Source organism: Bufo bufo, chromosome 3 (assembly GCF_905171765.1).
Source record: "Bufo bufo chromosome 3, aBufBuf1.1, whole genome shotgun sequence".
Lineage (NCBI taxonomy): Eukaryota > Metazoa > Chordata > Amphibia > Anura > Bufonidae > Bufo > Bufo bufo.
Window position 1 is genome coordinate 559,402,579 of NC_053391.1, and position 15,269 is coordinate 559,417,847.

Genomic DNA, 15,269 nt, shown 5'->3' on the forward strand with positions numbered 1-15,269 from the left:
TCAAGACAGATCCGTCTTGGCTATGTTAAAGATAATACAAACGGATCCGTTCTGAACGGATGCAGACTGTTGTATTATCTGAACAGATCCGTCTGTGCAGATCCATTACGGATCCGCACCAAACGCGAGTGTGGAAGTAGCCTTAAAGGGTTAAAACAGCTGTGTGAATGGGGGCTTAGCCTAGGACAGCATGAACTATACAGCTCTGCTTGCATGTATGTAAGATTACTGTCTAGGGCATTTTGCTAAACGTACATAAAAAGTGGCCAACCTCTTTACGTTCATTAAATACATATCTTAAAATAATTTTTTATATATATATATATAATGAAAAAAAGGGCAACAAAGCCTCAAAGTGGTAATGGGTGCACGGCCCACTGGGAAAAGTCAATCCCACAACGATAGGTAGGAAAAATGCAGCACTCCAAGAAAATAAAAAAAAAACACTTTATTCACCTCAGTGGCAATGGCGACGTTTCAGCTCTATATCCGAGCCTGCCACTGAGGTGAATAAAGTGTTTCTTTTTTTTCTTAGAGTGCTGCATTTTTCCTACCTATATATATATATATATATATATATATTTATATACATACAAACACAAATCGTGCTGCAAATAGTGAGAAATTTAAGTACAAAGTCGGCTACAAATTCTTCATTTTTTTAAAGGAACACGCCACACAAATACATGTGCTCGACTATATAAAAAAAACGGAAAGTCCAAAACTTTATTGAAAACCACGCGGAGAAACACAGGAAGTACTACGCAGCGCTATTATTTCTTACGCACAATCCTGAGGAGAGTTGGAGTACAGTCATGTCGTCCCTCGGCTTCACAATTTACACTGCGCCTGCGTAAACCGCCCAGCACTGCCTGACTGTAACGGTTTTCAGAGTGATCTGTTTTTCCCAGGCAGCGGCCAATAAACATGTGGTCACGTGATCTACGTACGCCCTTCGTCACAAGTCTTTTCTGGATGTCGATTGGTCGTAAGCGGACGTGACGATATAAAGTTTTTATTTTTTTTATTTCTTCAACCAATCAGAGAGCGCAGCTTTTTACAAATTGTGAGACGTGCTGTGGATCTGAGTTCTGAGACTCGGCGTACGGCAGGGCCGGTACCGATGCTGGAGCCAGTTGGTGCCCACAGGAGAGGCGGTTGGATTAGGTTTGTATGAACGTTAGTGGGTTTTCTTCTGCCTTGTGCACGTCCCATATAGTGATCATCAGTCGTATATAGTCACCCCCCCCTTTTAAATGCCCAGCTGGTGCCATCTGAACTGACCCCCCACACATGAGAGAGAATGGCAGCAGCTCTTGCTGTGAATGACCCAGAACCTGTGGTGCCCTTGTATAGTGCACGGTCATAGCATTGGGGGTCCTCGCATGTAATTCATGTGTGTAGAGGGCACTTGTGTTGTGCATGTGGGTCCTATGGGTATGCTGCATGCATAACCAGTGTCCTATGTCGGAAGTGTGTGTTGCAGGTATGCATTGGGGAGTTCTTCCTAGTGAAAGCAAATGGCATTGATCATCAGCTTTTACTAATGTATTGTGATTTTCCATATTGCCTCCTTTGCTGGCTGGGTTTATTTTTCCATTGCATTATACATATGCTGCTTGTTTCCAGTGGTTATGACCACACTACAGTGCAGTAGCGGTGGATGTGCTTGCACACTATAGTGATTGGACTATGTGCACTCCTGGCCATCGCATTTTCTTATAGTGCACAAGCATGGCCACTGCTGCTGGATTGCAGGGTGGTAGTAACCATGGAAACGAGCCGTGTATAATATGATGGAAAAATGAATCCAGCCAGCAAAGGAGGCAATATGGACAGTCACAATACAGTAGTAAGTGGCTTGTATTAACTTTCTCTACATGATAAATGCCACTTGCTGAAGTGAGACAAAGGAGTTGTTAACCCCTGGGGGACTCTCAGGCAGACCACCTAACATGGCTGATCCTGCAGAGGGAATCCTACTTACCCGATCCCCACTTCTGGGTTCCCGATCTCTGGCTCTCCCAAGGCTGCTGCAGCCCTCAGGTCTCCCTGCATCACCTGGTTTTACTCGAGTCACATGGCCAGTTATTGGCTGCAGCAGTGACTGGGTCATATTACCCAGGGCCATTCTGCTTGTGAGAGACGTCACCACTGCAGCCAATGATTGGACATGTCGAACTGGATGTTGTGGGGAGAGCTGCAGCAGCAGGTTTAGCATGCTGGGTGGTCTGCCTGGGAGGCCCACAGGGTTGAAGGACCCCTTTTAAATATGATTTTTAACAGGATAGGCTATAACTGTATGACAGATCCATGTCCCATGTCTTGGCAAAGTGACCGTTGCTTCCTGGCGGAGAAGTAATTGGAGAGGCAGCCATGCAGTTGTGCGGGTCTCTCCATTCACTTCTATTGGAGTGAGCTGAGCATGTGTGCTTGGCTTCCATGACTCCCATAGAAGTGACTGTAGTGAGCAGTGCTCTGCCACCCCTCCACTCGGCCTCTACGCAGTGGCTAGCAGCTGTCAGGAAACCCACTCACCACCTTTCCAATCACAGCGGCTGCAAGCCAGGGCCTCCTTCTTGAGAGCATTTGTGGTGTATCCTGTTGGTATGCCATAACTGTACAGATGGAAATAACCTGTTAAAGGGGTTGTCTCGCTTCAGGATATGCCAATAATGTTTGATAGGTGCGGGTCCCACCTCTGAGCTCCCGCTCCTATCTCCAAAACAGGACTCCCAAAGTGAAGTGAGGGCAGTTGCGCATGCTCGGCTGTCCTCCATTCATTCATTTCTATGGGAATTCTGAAAACTGCTCAGCTATTTGTGGTAGTCCCACAGAGTTGGGTGGAAGGGCATGTGCGGTGGGCTCTTCATTCATTTAAGTACCTTACAAAGGAAAGGGTTTGTCCCTGTTTTCACCCAGGCAGGCCATCTGATATGAGCATCAAGTATTTCATGCTCCGATGCTCTCCTTTGCCCTGTGCTGTATCGTGCATGGCAAGGGCTTTTTTGTTTACTTTTCACTGCTAGGTGGAGGCTTCCCCCTAGCATTGTTTTCCGGTGACATCACCGGTACTGATGGGTGGGGGCGGGGCTTTAGTGCTTCCCTAGCCAGCCTAGGGCAGTGCTGAAGCCCGCCCATTAGTTCCGGTGAGGTCACTGGGCTCACTGCTTGGCAGAAGCCTCCACCTAGCTTACCCATGGAGAGCCTGGTACGTTACCGGAACGCCAGAAAAAGCTCTTGGCTGCTTATAGCTCTAGTAGTACTAATGCCAAAAAATAACAGATCCTGATCAGGGAATGATATTCAGAGGGGGAAATATCAAAAATTTCACAGAACTAAGGGTACTTTAACACTTTTTTTTTTTTTTTTTCTGGCATAGTTCCGTCCTGGGGGCTCAATACCAGAAAAGAACTGATCAGTTTTATCCCCATGCATTTTGAATGGAGAGCAATCTATTCAGGATGCATCAGGATGTCTTCAGTTCAGTCGTTTTGACTGATCAGGCAAAAGATAAAACCGCAGAATGCTACGGTTTTATCTCCGGCCCAAAAAAACACTGAAGACTTGCCTGAATGCCTTGCCTGAATTTTTTTTTCTATAGGAATGTATTAGTGCCGGATCCGGCATTCAAAATACCAGAATGCCGGATCCGTCCTTCCGGTCTGCGCATGCACAGACTAAAAAAAAAGGTGAAAAAATAAATGCCGGATCCATTTTGCCGGATGACAACGGAAAGACGGATCCAGCATTTCAATCAGGGCTGTGGAGTCGGTAGATAAATGTTCCGACTCCGACTCTCCGACTCCTCTATATTAATATGTGAATGTATTTTATACATTCCTTGAGGGAAAGAAACGCAACCTACCACAGGACTACTGGCTGGGAAGCCAACAGTCTACTGTATTGCACAGTTTAAGCAAAAGACAAACACAATGAAAACAAAGGAGGATCCAGGAAGGGGCATTTAGTCTAAAACATGATTTTCCTAGGAGAATCCCATAGTCATATTTAAAGTTTAAGCTAACAATCGGAGTTTACAAGTTTTTATAGCCTTAGCTAAATGACAGCAGTTTTTCCAATGGTTTACAGCTTCAGTCTTGAACTATTGGCCCTCCATTCCCTTCACTTATACAAGTGTCTCACTCTCTAGTCCTGCAAAAAACATATTTATTTAATCCCTTATCAGTGAGAGGCGAGGTTACACATGGACGCTGCGTTCCCTGTAAAAGCAGAACACAACACTATGGAAAGTAGAAGTATTGCAGCTCCTAATTGTGCGTTGCGTGCCATATAGTGAAGCACATGAAAAGCATGCTTCTTCACGGTCACTTAACGTGTTTGTTTTGCGGTTACGTGAGGCACTGCATGCATTGGTCTTTATTCTTACAGTAGAGAAGTCATTAATTATAACTTTTTGTGAATTGGGACATTTAAAGGGTTTCTATCACTTCATATCACATATTTAGGTGTCAGACACTAGCGATCCGCTAGTGTCTGCTCTACCGAACCATCCTAATATGATAGGTTTTGGGGCAGCCGTTTTGCTAAAATAACAACTTATATCTATATGCTAATGAGCCTCTAGGTGCTATGGGGGCGTCATTACCACCTAGAGGCTCCGTCTACCTTCATAAACTGCCGCCGCCCAGCGCGTCCCTCCAGCCCGCCCATCTCCTGCTGAATGCGATCCTCTCCGTGCGCGTCTGTTCTGCGCATGCGCAGTGAATGTCTGACCGCTTCTTTGCTCAGACATCTCCACTGCGCCTGCACCGATGACATCATAGTGCTTCGAGGAACAGGCGCAGTGGAGATGTCTGAGCAGGGAAGCGGTCAGACATTCACTGCGCATGGCTGATCGCATACATGTGCCGTGGGTCTCTGCTATTTAAAATAGCAGAAACCCGGTGGCTATGGCGCCCGCTGAACGTGCGAGCGGGCGCCATGTTTGGGGACCGGACTTCCGCCGTGCATGTACAGCGGAGGTCCTTAAAGGGTTAAGGGAAATTATAGTGAGTGTAGGGCTGTAGGCAGTGGGATTGCACCAGGGGAAAAAGAAACCAATTGGGTTATAGGGCTCATCCTAGACCAGGAAATCTAAAATGCAGGATGATGTGCTCCACTGATGGAGTATACGAAATACTTGGGTGGCTAATTGGAGTATCACCAAAACTACACCCCTGGATAAGTCAGATGTACAACCATTAGTACCTACTGGTACTCTGTGTTAATGAAATCCACTCTCAATTTTTTTTAAATGTACACATAATGGCCGGGCTATGCTCTGAAGTATATTTTGAGGCAGCACTATGCGCTTATTTCATACTTTCATTAGCGCATCAGGTATTTTATTAATTCTTTGTTTATGAACATTTTTTTTTCTTTATCCTCAGATATTTTGCAGGTTGATTTGAGCCTTCATGTAAAAAGTACATGAGGTGTCACTGTCTACAGGTTGGAAATGCAATCCTACAATGAAGCTACACTGGGTATTGACTGGACGTCCTGTGTTCTTCAGAAAAACACCAGGATGAAAGGAAAGGAAAATGGTTTAAACGCCCCAACATGTCTACAGCCGGGTATACAAAAACCAACAGCGGAGAAGCTTGTGCCGCAGGACCCTTTGAAAAGCAGACTGCCACTTCTCTCAAAATCCAAGAACCCACCAGATTTCCAAAAGCTGCATCAGTCCTGGCAGGACCAGTTTCAGAAGGTATGAAAGGGCAACACTAAAATTTTAAGTCTTTTAATTGTCTCTTCCCTACTAATCTCCACAACAGCACCCGCTGAGATTGCCCCATCTGGTAGGGACAGGAAAAACAAAAGCAAAGGCATTAAAAAGCTCCTCATCACTCCAAAAAAGAGGATCCTGTTGGAGATTCTGGGCGAAAAACAGGAAGTTGGTAGCTCCCTACCCTCTTCATGGAGCTTTGTTTTAGGACTGCAATACTTCTGCTGCGGTGCTCCAGAGGGGTTTGGTGTAGTTAGGTCTCGGAATGTAGCTTTCTGGTTGGCTTCAGTGGAGCATATCTAATCCTGGCCTGTTGTAAGATGTTTGAGTTTAGCATTTTATTCTGTGAAGGTTTGCTCTGGTGGATACCCATGAGTCAGATTATACCTGTATATGGGACCACACCCATGGCTGCAAGTTGTTAAAGCAGTTGTCCTGTTTCCATTACTGATTACCTGTCCACAGGCATGAGTCCGGCTCTCAGTTCTTTGAAGAGAAAGCAGTGCTTATATGAGCTCTGCGTTCTTTTCACCGTTAGGCTACTTTCACACTACCGTTCAGAGCGGGTCCATCTGATGTCTGCACAGACGGATCCGCTCCTATAATGCAGACGTTTGGATCCGTTCAGAACGGATCCGTCTGCATTATAGTTTAAAAAAAATTCTAAGTGTGAAAGTAGCCTGAACGGATTCGTCCAGACTTTACATTGAAAGTCAATGGGGGACGGATCCGTTTGAAGATTGAGCTATATTGTGTCATCTTCAAACGGATTTATCCCCATTGACTTGCATTGTAAGTCTGGACGGATCCGCTTGCCTCCGCACGGCCAGGCGGACAACCGAACGCTGCAAGCAGTGTTAAGGTGTCCGCTTGCTGAGCGGAGGCTGAACGCTGCCAGACTGATGCATTCTGAGCGGATCCGCGTCCACTCAGAATGCATTAGGGCAGTATGGATGCGTTCGGGGCCGCTTGTGAGCCCCTTCAAACGGAGCTCACAAGCAGACACCTGAACGCAGGTGTGAAAGTAGCCTTACCTGGGGCTGAGGTCTACTAAACTGTTGGGGGATAAAGCTTATATTACACCTGCTGATCTTCAAGCTTCCTTCCCGGCAATAGCGGAGGAGACCACTGCTGTTACATGCATCGATCTCCTCAGTATGGGGACGACAACAAGTGATCACTTATGCCATCGCTTGTCTTCATATTGAATCACTGTTTTCCAGCAGCAGATTGTCATTAGGCAGCACGATCTGCTGCCGGCAAACGATTATTTTTAAACCTGCTGAAAGATTCCAAATACCTGCTGAATGAGCATTTGCTCGTTCATCAGGCAATCTGCAGCAGTATTACACTGCCAGATCATCGCTAAAGAGCGTTCGTCCAAAAATGAGAGTATTTAGTGGAGTTCTTCAGCTAGCCTTTGCTAAGATCCTTATGCTGCATTGTTTGATCAATGTGAGTGAGCTTCCTCAGGGCTCCAGATGGCGACCAAAACGGTCGCCAATGCGCCTTAAAATTTGCAGATGGCGACAAGACTTTTTAGTCTTGTCGCCATTTGCGACTGTACCGCCGCGATCCTGCGCAGCCTAAGTTCTCTCTTGAGTAGCACACCGCACAGTGGAGAAGGAAGGAGTCCCTCCCTCTCCACTGACGCGGCCGCCACTACCACCAATGGGGATATAGCAGGGAGGAGCTGTCGCCACTGCGCCACCAATGAATGTAAAACATAAGTGTCGGCAGCGGAATCACAGACCCGGCACCCGGCCTCAATAACAGGGCAGGCGATCCGCGGCCATTAACCCCTCAGGTGCCCCAGATCGCATGCCCTGTTATTGAGGCTGGGTCTGTGATACCGCTGCAGACAATTGTATGAAGGAGTTAAAGAAGACCTTTCGTGGGTCCAAAGAATATGAACTTATCAGCAGGCTGCATAGAGCAGCGCCCAGGGATATAAGTGCACTTACTATTATTCCTGGGCGCCGCTCCGTTCGTCCGCTGTGGCCCCTGGTATTTTCAGCATTCAAAGGAAGGAGGAGGAGACGCCAGTGTGTCTCCGTCTCCATAACAGCAGCGCTGTCCAATCACAGCACAGAACTCAGAGCCAGGGAGAAAAAAAACCTCCCTGGCTCTGCGCTGTGATTGGACAGCGCTGCTGTCGGGGAGAAGGAGAGACACTGGCGTCTCCTCCTCCTTCCTCTGAATGCTGAAAATACCGGGGGCCACAGCGGATGAACGGAGCGGCGCCCAGGAATAATAGTAAGTGCACTTAGATCCCTGGGCGCCGCTCTATGCAGCCTGCTAAGTTCATATTCTTTGGACCCACGAAAGGTCCTCTTTAGACATTCATTGGTGGTGCACTGCGCTCTCCCAAAGCCTCTTCCCCCCCCCCCCCCATTGTTATATGGTGGCCACAGGGTCCCATCCCCTTCATTAGTGGCAGATTACACTGCTGGGGCTCAGATCGTTACCATGGCAGCCAGGACGCTACTGAAGCCCTGGCTGCCATAGTCAGCTCCATGCTGCTGTGTGCACAGAGCACAGGGCAGCAGGGAGAGTGTGAGCTCCTATTCACCCTGATAGATCTCTATCAGGGTGAATAGGACAAGGGATGAAAAGATCCAGGTTCTAGCCCCTAAGGGAAGAAATGGGTATTAAATAAAAAGTAAAAAAAAACACCAAAGTACTAAAAGTTTAAATGGCCCCCTTCCCAGTTTTACATATAAAATTTACAAACCATAAAAAATAAACATATTACATATCGCCACGTCCCAAAAAGTGTGAGATATTAAATATTTCCGCTCGGTGAAGGCTGTAACAGAAAAAAAAAAAACTCTAAACCATGCAATTCGCCATTTTTAGTCACCTTGTCCCCCAGAAAATGTCCCTGGATGTGAGGTATGTGGTGCTGTTTTCTCCTATATGTAGTGCACCTGCGTCTCATCTACTCAGTCCTTTTTTTTTAATTATATGCATTTTAAATTTGGCGACTAAAAAATGTAATTTGGCTCCTAAATCTTTTAGTTTAGGAGCCAATGGCTCCTGTTTTTTTTTTTTTTTTTTTTTGTCTGGAGCACTGTTCCTTCAGCATTGCTCAAGATTGTGGCTAGCTGGTGATAACAGGACTTTGCATAGACTCAATTGACTGTGCCGCTGTAGAGGCAGCATTGCCAGATTTGGAATAGATTCATGGAGTGCTTAAGGGGTGTTTTACATGAGCGTGTGCAGTCTGGAAATCTTGCTCTGTGTGAGCGAGATCCTCCATTCTGGACACTGCTCGTCTTGCAGAAGAGCACAGCTTTATACTGACTTATAATGCTATGTGCCTCTGCACAACCTTACACCTAGAGAATCGTAGTGACAGCTTTGTCACTATGATTCTGTAGAGGCTCTGTTCTCCCACCTTTTGTCGCCTCCCTCCAAGTCCTGATTGACAGGGCCAGGCAGTGCTTGCATCTGTCTGCCAGCCCTGTGCTCTGGTGGAATCTCGGCGCGGTGAGGGGAAGATGCTCGCAGGTTGCCAGCTTCCTCACTGCGCCTGCGCTAAATACTAAACGGCGCAAGATTTCACCAGAGCACAGGGCCGGCAGACAGAGCACAGACTGGCCCTGTCAATCAGGACTTGGAGGGAGGCAACAAAGGTGGGAGAACAGAGCCTCTAGGAGCAGGAACAACGCCCCCCCCCGCTCCTAGAGGCTAATTAGCATATTATAAAAGTTAGCTTTCTGGCGTAACAGGGGCACTGATAAAAGTAGGAATAGGCTAGTTGGGTTTAGCTGACATTAGCGATGTGCTAATGTCAGCTGGCTTAATGGGGTTAAATCTGGTGACAGAATCCCTTTTAAAGGAAGATACAAGCTTTAAATTAGTATGCCTTAGGCCTCATGCACACGATAGTTGTTTTTCTCGGCCTAGTTCATCCGTTTGTGTTCCGCGTCTGTTGTCCGTGTCCCTTCAGCAAAAAAAATAGTGCATGTCCTACTTCTTTCACATTTGCGGACAAGGATAGGCATTTATTACAAGGGATCTGTGGAAAAACAGATCCTCCCAAAAAACGGATGCCGCATTGTGTGTTTTTTTTTTTTTTTTGCAGACTCAAACTGTCGTGTGCATGAGGCCTTAGACAGACTCTGGGGAAGCGGGGACAGCGGAAGTATCACTGATTTTGTTCCAGTTGATAAGCAACCCAGATTGGCTACCAAACTCAGAAATTATGGATATAATGGGCCCAATTGAGGCTAGATCACCCACATACAACAACATATCGTCTGTGTTGTTGAGATTTGTTCCTCCACCTCGCCTCTTCTGAACCCCTGCATGAGCGGCGTGGGTCTTAACAAGCATGCCAGGGGCTCTATAGCCAGGGTAAACAGACAGAAGAAACAGAGGGCACCCTTGTCTCGTCCCATCTCTCCAAGGCTATTGCCGGGGACAGTCCTCCATTAACCCGAATTTTAGCCCTGGGCCCATTGTACAGCAATTTCACCCATCCCTAGAACCCCAAGCCAAACCCTATCTTAGTCATGACCGCCCACAAGTATTCCCACTCAATGCTGTCAAAAGCTTTGGCAGCATCGAGCGAGAGCACAGCACTGCACCCATGTTCCCCACCCCCTCCCAACTGAAGGTTAAGAAATAAGTGGAATATAATAACGGATGCTACAGATAATGGGCACGTAGTAATTAAATTAAAGTAAGTGAGGAAGAGAAGTGAACGTGCTTTCTAAAATTACCTTTATATATTATGGGTAACAGGACAAACCTGATAATCAAGATGTGAAAAATTGGCACTCTCCTAACAATAATGTATGGAACAGATAGACTAACAGGGATGGGGTGACAGAGGTTGGGAGGCTGGGTAGATAGAAAATCTATCCCTATCTGACCCTAATGGTAAACTCTGCCCAGGGATGCCCCCTGATGGTGGAGGCACCCTGTCCTAGTTCCTGGACTCTGGAAAAACACCCTGTTAAAGAGGACCTTTCACCGATTATTACACTATGAACTAAGTATACAGACATGTGGAGCGGCGCCCGGGGATCTCACTGCACTTACTATTATCCCCGGACGCCGCTCCGTTCTCCCGTTATGTCCTCTGGTATCTCCGTTCACTAAGTTATGGTAGGCGGAGATTCCAGTCACTAAGTTATGGTAGGCGGAGTCTGCCTTTGTTCTGCCCTAGCGCTGGCCAATCGCAGCCCAGAGCTCACAGCCTGGGAGGTTATTTTCTCCCAGGCTGTGAGCTCTGCAATGCGATTGGCCAGCGCTTCAGAAGAACAAGGGCAGACTCCGCCTACCATAACTTAGTGAACGGAGATACCGGAGGACATAGCAGGAGAACGGAGCGGCGCCCGGGGATAATAGTAAGTGCAGTGAGATCCCCGGGCGCCGCTCTACATGTCTGTATAGTTAGTTCATAGAGTAATAATCGGTGAAAGGTCCTCTTTAAGACCGTACATGCCCAATGTGTATATACTACATAACCAAGTGTATTTAAATATACAGATAATCTGGGATATAATGACCCGACGCGGTTTATCAGGGGGTGATCAATAAAGAAATTCGTAGGGATAAAGCAATAGATGAGGTTAAAATATTTAGCTCTCTGGAGTCACTTGTGGGGTTAAGATGAACACCATGTCAGTGGATACACATAGCTGAAAAAATACATTTAGAGATGTCGCCATCTAATTATATGGTGTAACAAAAGAATTGTACATGGCTATACTCACTGGCATGGGTAACCCACAGCGCCTGGCACACCGATATTCGGGGGAGCTATTGTAGATAGTGACGGACACCGGCGCTAGAAATGTAAGCGCAGGCGCAACTAGTAACTTCCAGAGGAAGAACTTCCGGCCAATGGAGCGTATACGGTAGGTGAAGCGCAAACATGTGACTTTTGGTACTCGGAACGCACGTGTGGAATGCAAAGCTCCGATTAGGGAGAAAAAGAAGCGCAAAGGTTGGAAAATGAGGGCCAATGGGAGTATATACTATACGCCCCCAGAAGCTACTTATAATTGATCCCAGAAGTATTTTTGTGTGTATTTAGTAGTTATGATTGGTGTATACAAATTATCACTAACTACCTATTATTGAAAGGGGATAAACAAATACTGGCGAAAGTGAGGGACCTCACACTGGTGGGGTATCACCAGTCACTAACAGACAGATAAGGGGACCCAGATAAAGAGGGTCACCATAAATAATTCAGGTGCTTCTTGCACCAAAATGGACCAGATGGGGACAATGATAATATTCCTTGACGCAGAGCCCATGGGGCAGGAGGAACCGTTCAAATAAAACACTTATAAGTCAATCTCTCATTGAGTCTGCCCGGTGACTGGGAACGGAAGCAGTATATCCATTCAGTTTCCTTCTGGAGAATCTTCCGATCCCAGTCACCCTTTCTTGGAGACAATGGAACAACCTCAAGTGCTGAAAAAAATGATGGAATTAAGGTTACCACCATGATGATTAATATGATTAGCAATGGGGGTATCTTTACATTTAATAATGTCATTAGTATGTTCACATGCTCCGTCTGAATTCTCTAAAGTCTTCACGTTATAGTCCTGGGGCAGGAGCATTGGCATATGTAGACAACTCCTTTTAGGGTACTTTCACGCTAGAGTTTTTCTTTTCTGGCATAGAGATCCATTACAGGGGCTCTATACTGGAAAATAACTGATCGGGCATATCCCCATGCATTCTGAATGGAGAGTAATCCGTTCAGGATGTCTTCAGTTCAGTCATTTTGACTGATCAAGCAAAAGATAAAACCGTAGCATGCTACGGTTTTAATCTTTGGCAAAAAAAAAACTGAAGACATGCAGGATCTGGCATTTTTCCCCATAGGAATGTATTAGTGCCAGATCCGGCATTCAAAATACCGGAATTCCGGATCCGTCCTTCTGGTCTGCGCATGCGCAGACTGGTAAAAACGTTAAAAAAGATACAAGACTGATCTGTCCGCATGACAAGCGGCGAGACTGATCCGTTCTTGCAATGCATTTGTGAGACGGATCCGCATCCGGATATCTCTCAAATGCTTTGTCACATCCAGATCGGCGGATCCGGCGGGCAGTTCCGGCGATGGAACTGCCCGCCGGATCACACTGCTGCAAGTTCGAAAATAGCCTTAGGGTACTTTCACACTAGCATTTTTCTTTTCTGGCGCTGAGTTCCGTCCTAGGGGCTCAAATCCGGAAAAGAACTGATCAGTTTTATCCCCTTGCATTCTGAATGGAGAGTTATCTGTTCAGGATGTCTTCAGTTCAGTCTTTTTGACTGATCAGGCTTTTCAGAAAACCGTAGCATGTTGTATTTTTACATCCGGCCAAAAATCCAGAACACTTTGACTGACCGCCGGATCCGGCCTCTTTCCCATTAACTTGCATTAACGCCGTATCCGGCGCCGTGTGTTCCGTCAAACCGAATCCGGCTTTTGCATGTTAAACCCGAAAAATGTAAAAAAAAGTTAGTCAATAAATGGCGGATCTGTTTTTTCCAATGCATTTTTTTTCATTGTGATCAAAATCCTGATCAGGATTCAAATGTAATCTGTTTTTCCGGATCCGGCGGGCAGTTCCGGTGACAGAATTGAACGCCGGATTCAAACAACGCTAGTGTGAAAATAGCCTTAGTCTTGCAATTTAAAAAAATATCTAATTGTATGAATATAATTAGTTACTAGTGAACAGGTTATAGTTTTTGATGTTCGTTTGAACTTGCAAGTGCCACATCTGAAGACTCCTATTGGTCTTCTATCGAGCCAAGTACCCTGATGTTTTGGGCCAGTATAATGACTGTGTACCAAACGGTCCTTAAGGCTGGGTTCACATGGGCAAGATTTCTGCGCGGGTGCAATGCGTGAGGTCGGCACCCACACTGAATCCGGACCCATTCATTTCTATGGGGCTGTGCACATGAGCAGTGATTTTCACGCATCACTTGTGCGTTGTGTGAAAAACGCAGCATGCTCTATATTGTGCGTTTTTTCATGCAACGCAGGCCCCATAGAAGTGAATGGGGCTGCGTGAAAATCTCAAGCATCCGCAAGCAAGTGCAGATGCAGTGCGATTTTTCACGCATGGTTGCTAAGATGAGTCTATTCACTGTATTATTTTCCCTTATAACATGGTTATAAGGGAAAATGGCATTCTTTAATACAGAATGCTTAGGTCAATTGAGGGTTAAAAAATATTTTTAAAATAATTAACTCCTCCTCCAATTGAACGCATAGCTGCCGGTCTCCTGTTCTTTCTTCAGGACCTGTCAAAGGACCTGTGGTGACATCACAGATCATCACATGGTCCATCACCATGGTGATGGACCATGTGATGTGGCGTCACCACAGGTCCTTTAGCCGGAAGCTCATGATTAAAGAAGTAAGAGACCGGCAGCTACGCGATCAAGAGGAGGAGTTAATTTTTATTTTTAACCCTCAATTGACCTATGCATTCTGTATTAAAGAATGCTATTTTCCCTTATAACCATGTTATAAGGGGAAATAATACAATCTACACTACAACTAACCCAAACGTTCAGAAGTTCGGGTCTGGGTACCAGATTCAGTATTTTTATCACGCGCGTGCAAAACACATTGCACCCGCGCAATAAGAACGGAACGCAATCGCAGTCAAATAGAGGTGTGTCTGTGTGTCCCAAATAAAGTGAAAAAAATGGTGGATCTTTTATTCCCCTCTGCAAGGTTTCAACCGCTCAATGCGGTCTTTCTCAAGCATGCATCAATGTAGCACGTCCAGGAAAGGATCTTATTGCTCCACCAGCCATCACGGCCTGGGAAAACGTATTTGTTTTCCCACCAGCCCAGGAGGAGATTTGCATAAGTGGGGGGCACAGGGGCTCCCCATAGCTGTCCCCCCTGAGCTGGTGGTAAAAAGATCCATAAAAAAAAAGAAATTATGGGTGAGTGTATTCTAGGAGGCATATAATAAATTGATTATGGTTCTCAAAATGAGTACCTCTGGTCAAGAGATACCTTTAAATACCTGCACCATCCCTGTTAGTTTCTGTTCCATACATTTTTTTTATTTTTATTGTTAGAGTGCCAATTTTTCACATCTTGGTTATCAGGTTTGTCCTGTTACCCATAATATATAAATAAAGGTAATTTTAGAAGCACGTTTACTTCTCTTCCTCACTTGCGTTAAGAAATAGGCGCCTGAGATTTAGAGACGTGGATTTGCCGGGCATAAAGCCAGACTGATCTTCATGAAGAATAACAGTATGAATTACCTTCGCCTTCTCATTAGGGAGGGATTTCGACGCTATTTCTAGTTCTTCTAATGAGATTGTCTCATCAAGTAGCTGGCCATGTTCCATGGAAAGGGTAGGCATTGATATGTCTAGTAAGTAGTTGGTTCTATCTCGGTAACCTTCATCCTAGATTGATATACCGTACATCTTTAAAATATCCTCTCTCGTAACCAAGTTTTCGTGCACATCCCTAATAGAGGTCACACAAGAGGGACCAGTCTGGGCCTTGTTAATAGTGGCCAGTAAATGGCCTGCG

At 45.9% G+C, this 15,269-nt stretch overlaps 1 protein-coding gene across 1 annotated transcript in view; it reads left to right on the forward strand.

Annotated features, from left to right (window-relative positions):
- Positions 1-1,042: 1,042 nt before the first annotated feature.
- LOC120995968 overlaps positions 1,043-15,269 on the forward strand; it is a 92,565-nt gene continuing 78,338 nt past the window's right edge. Inside the window, exons 1-2 of the mRNA XM_040425538.1 lie at positions 1,043-1,167; positions 5,394-5,713. Coding sequence (XP_040281472.1) covers positions 5,462-5,713 — 252 coding nt within the window. The 5' untranslated portion in view covers positions 1,043-1,167; positions 5,394-5,461. The remainder of the gene's footprint in view (positions 1,168-5,393; positions 5,714-15,269) is intronic.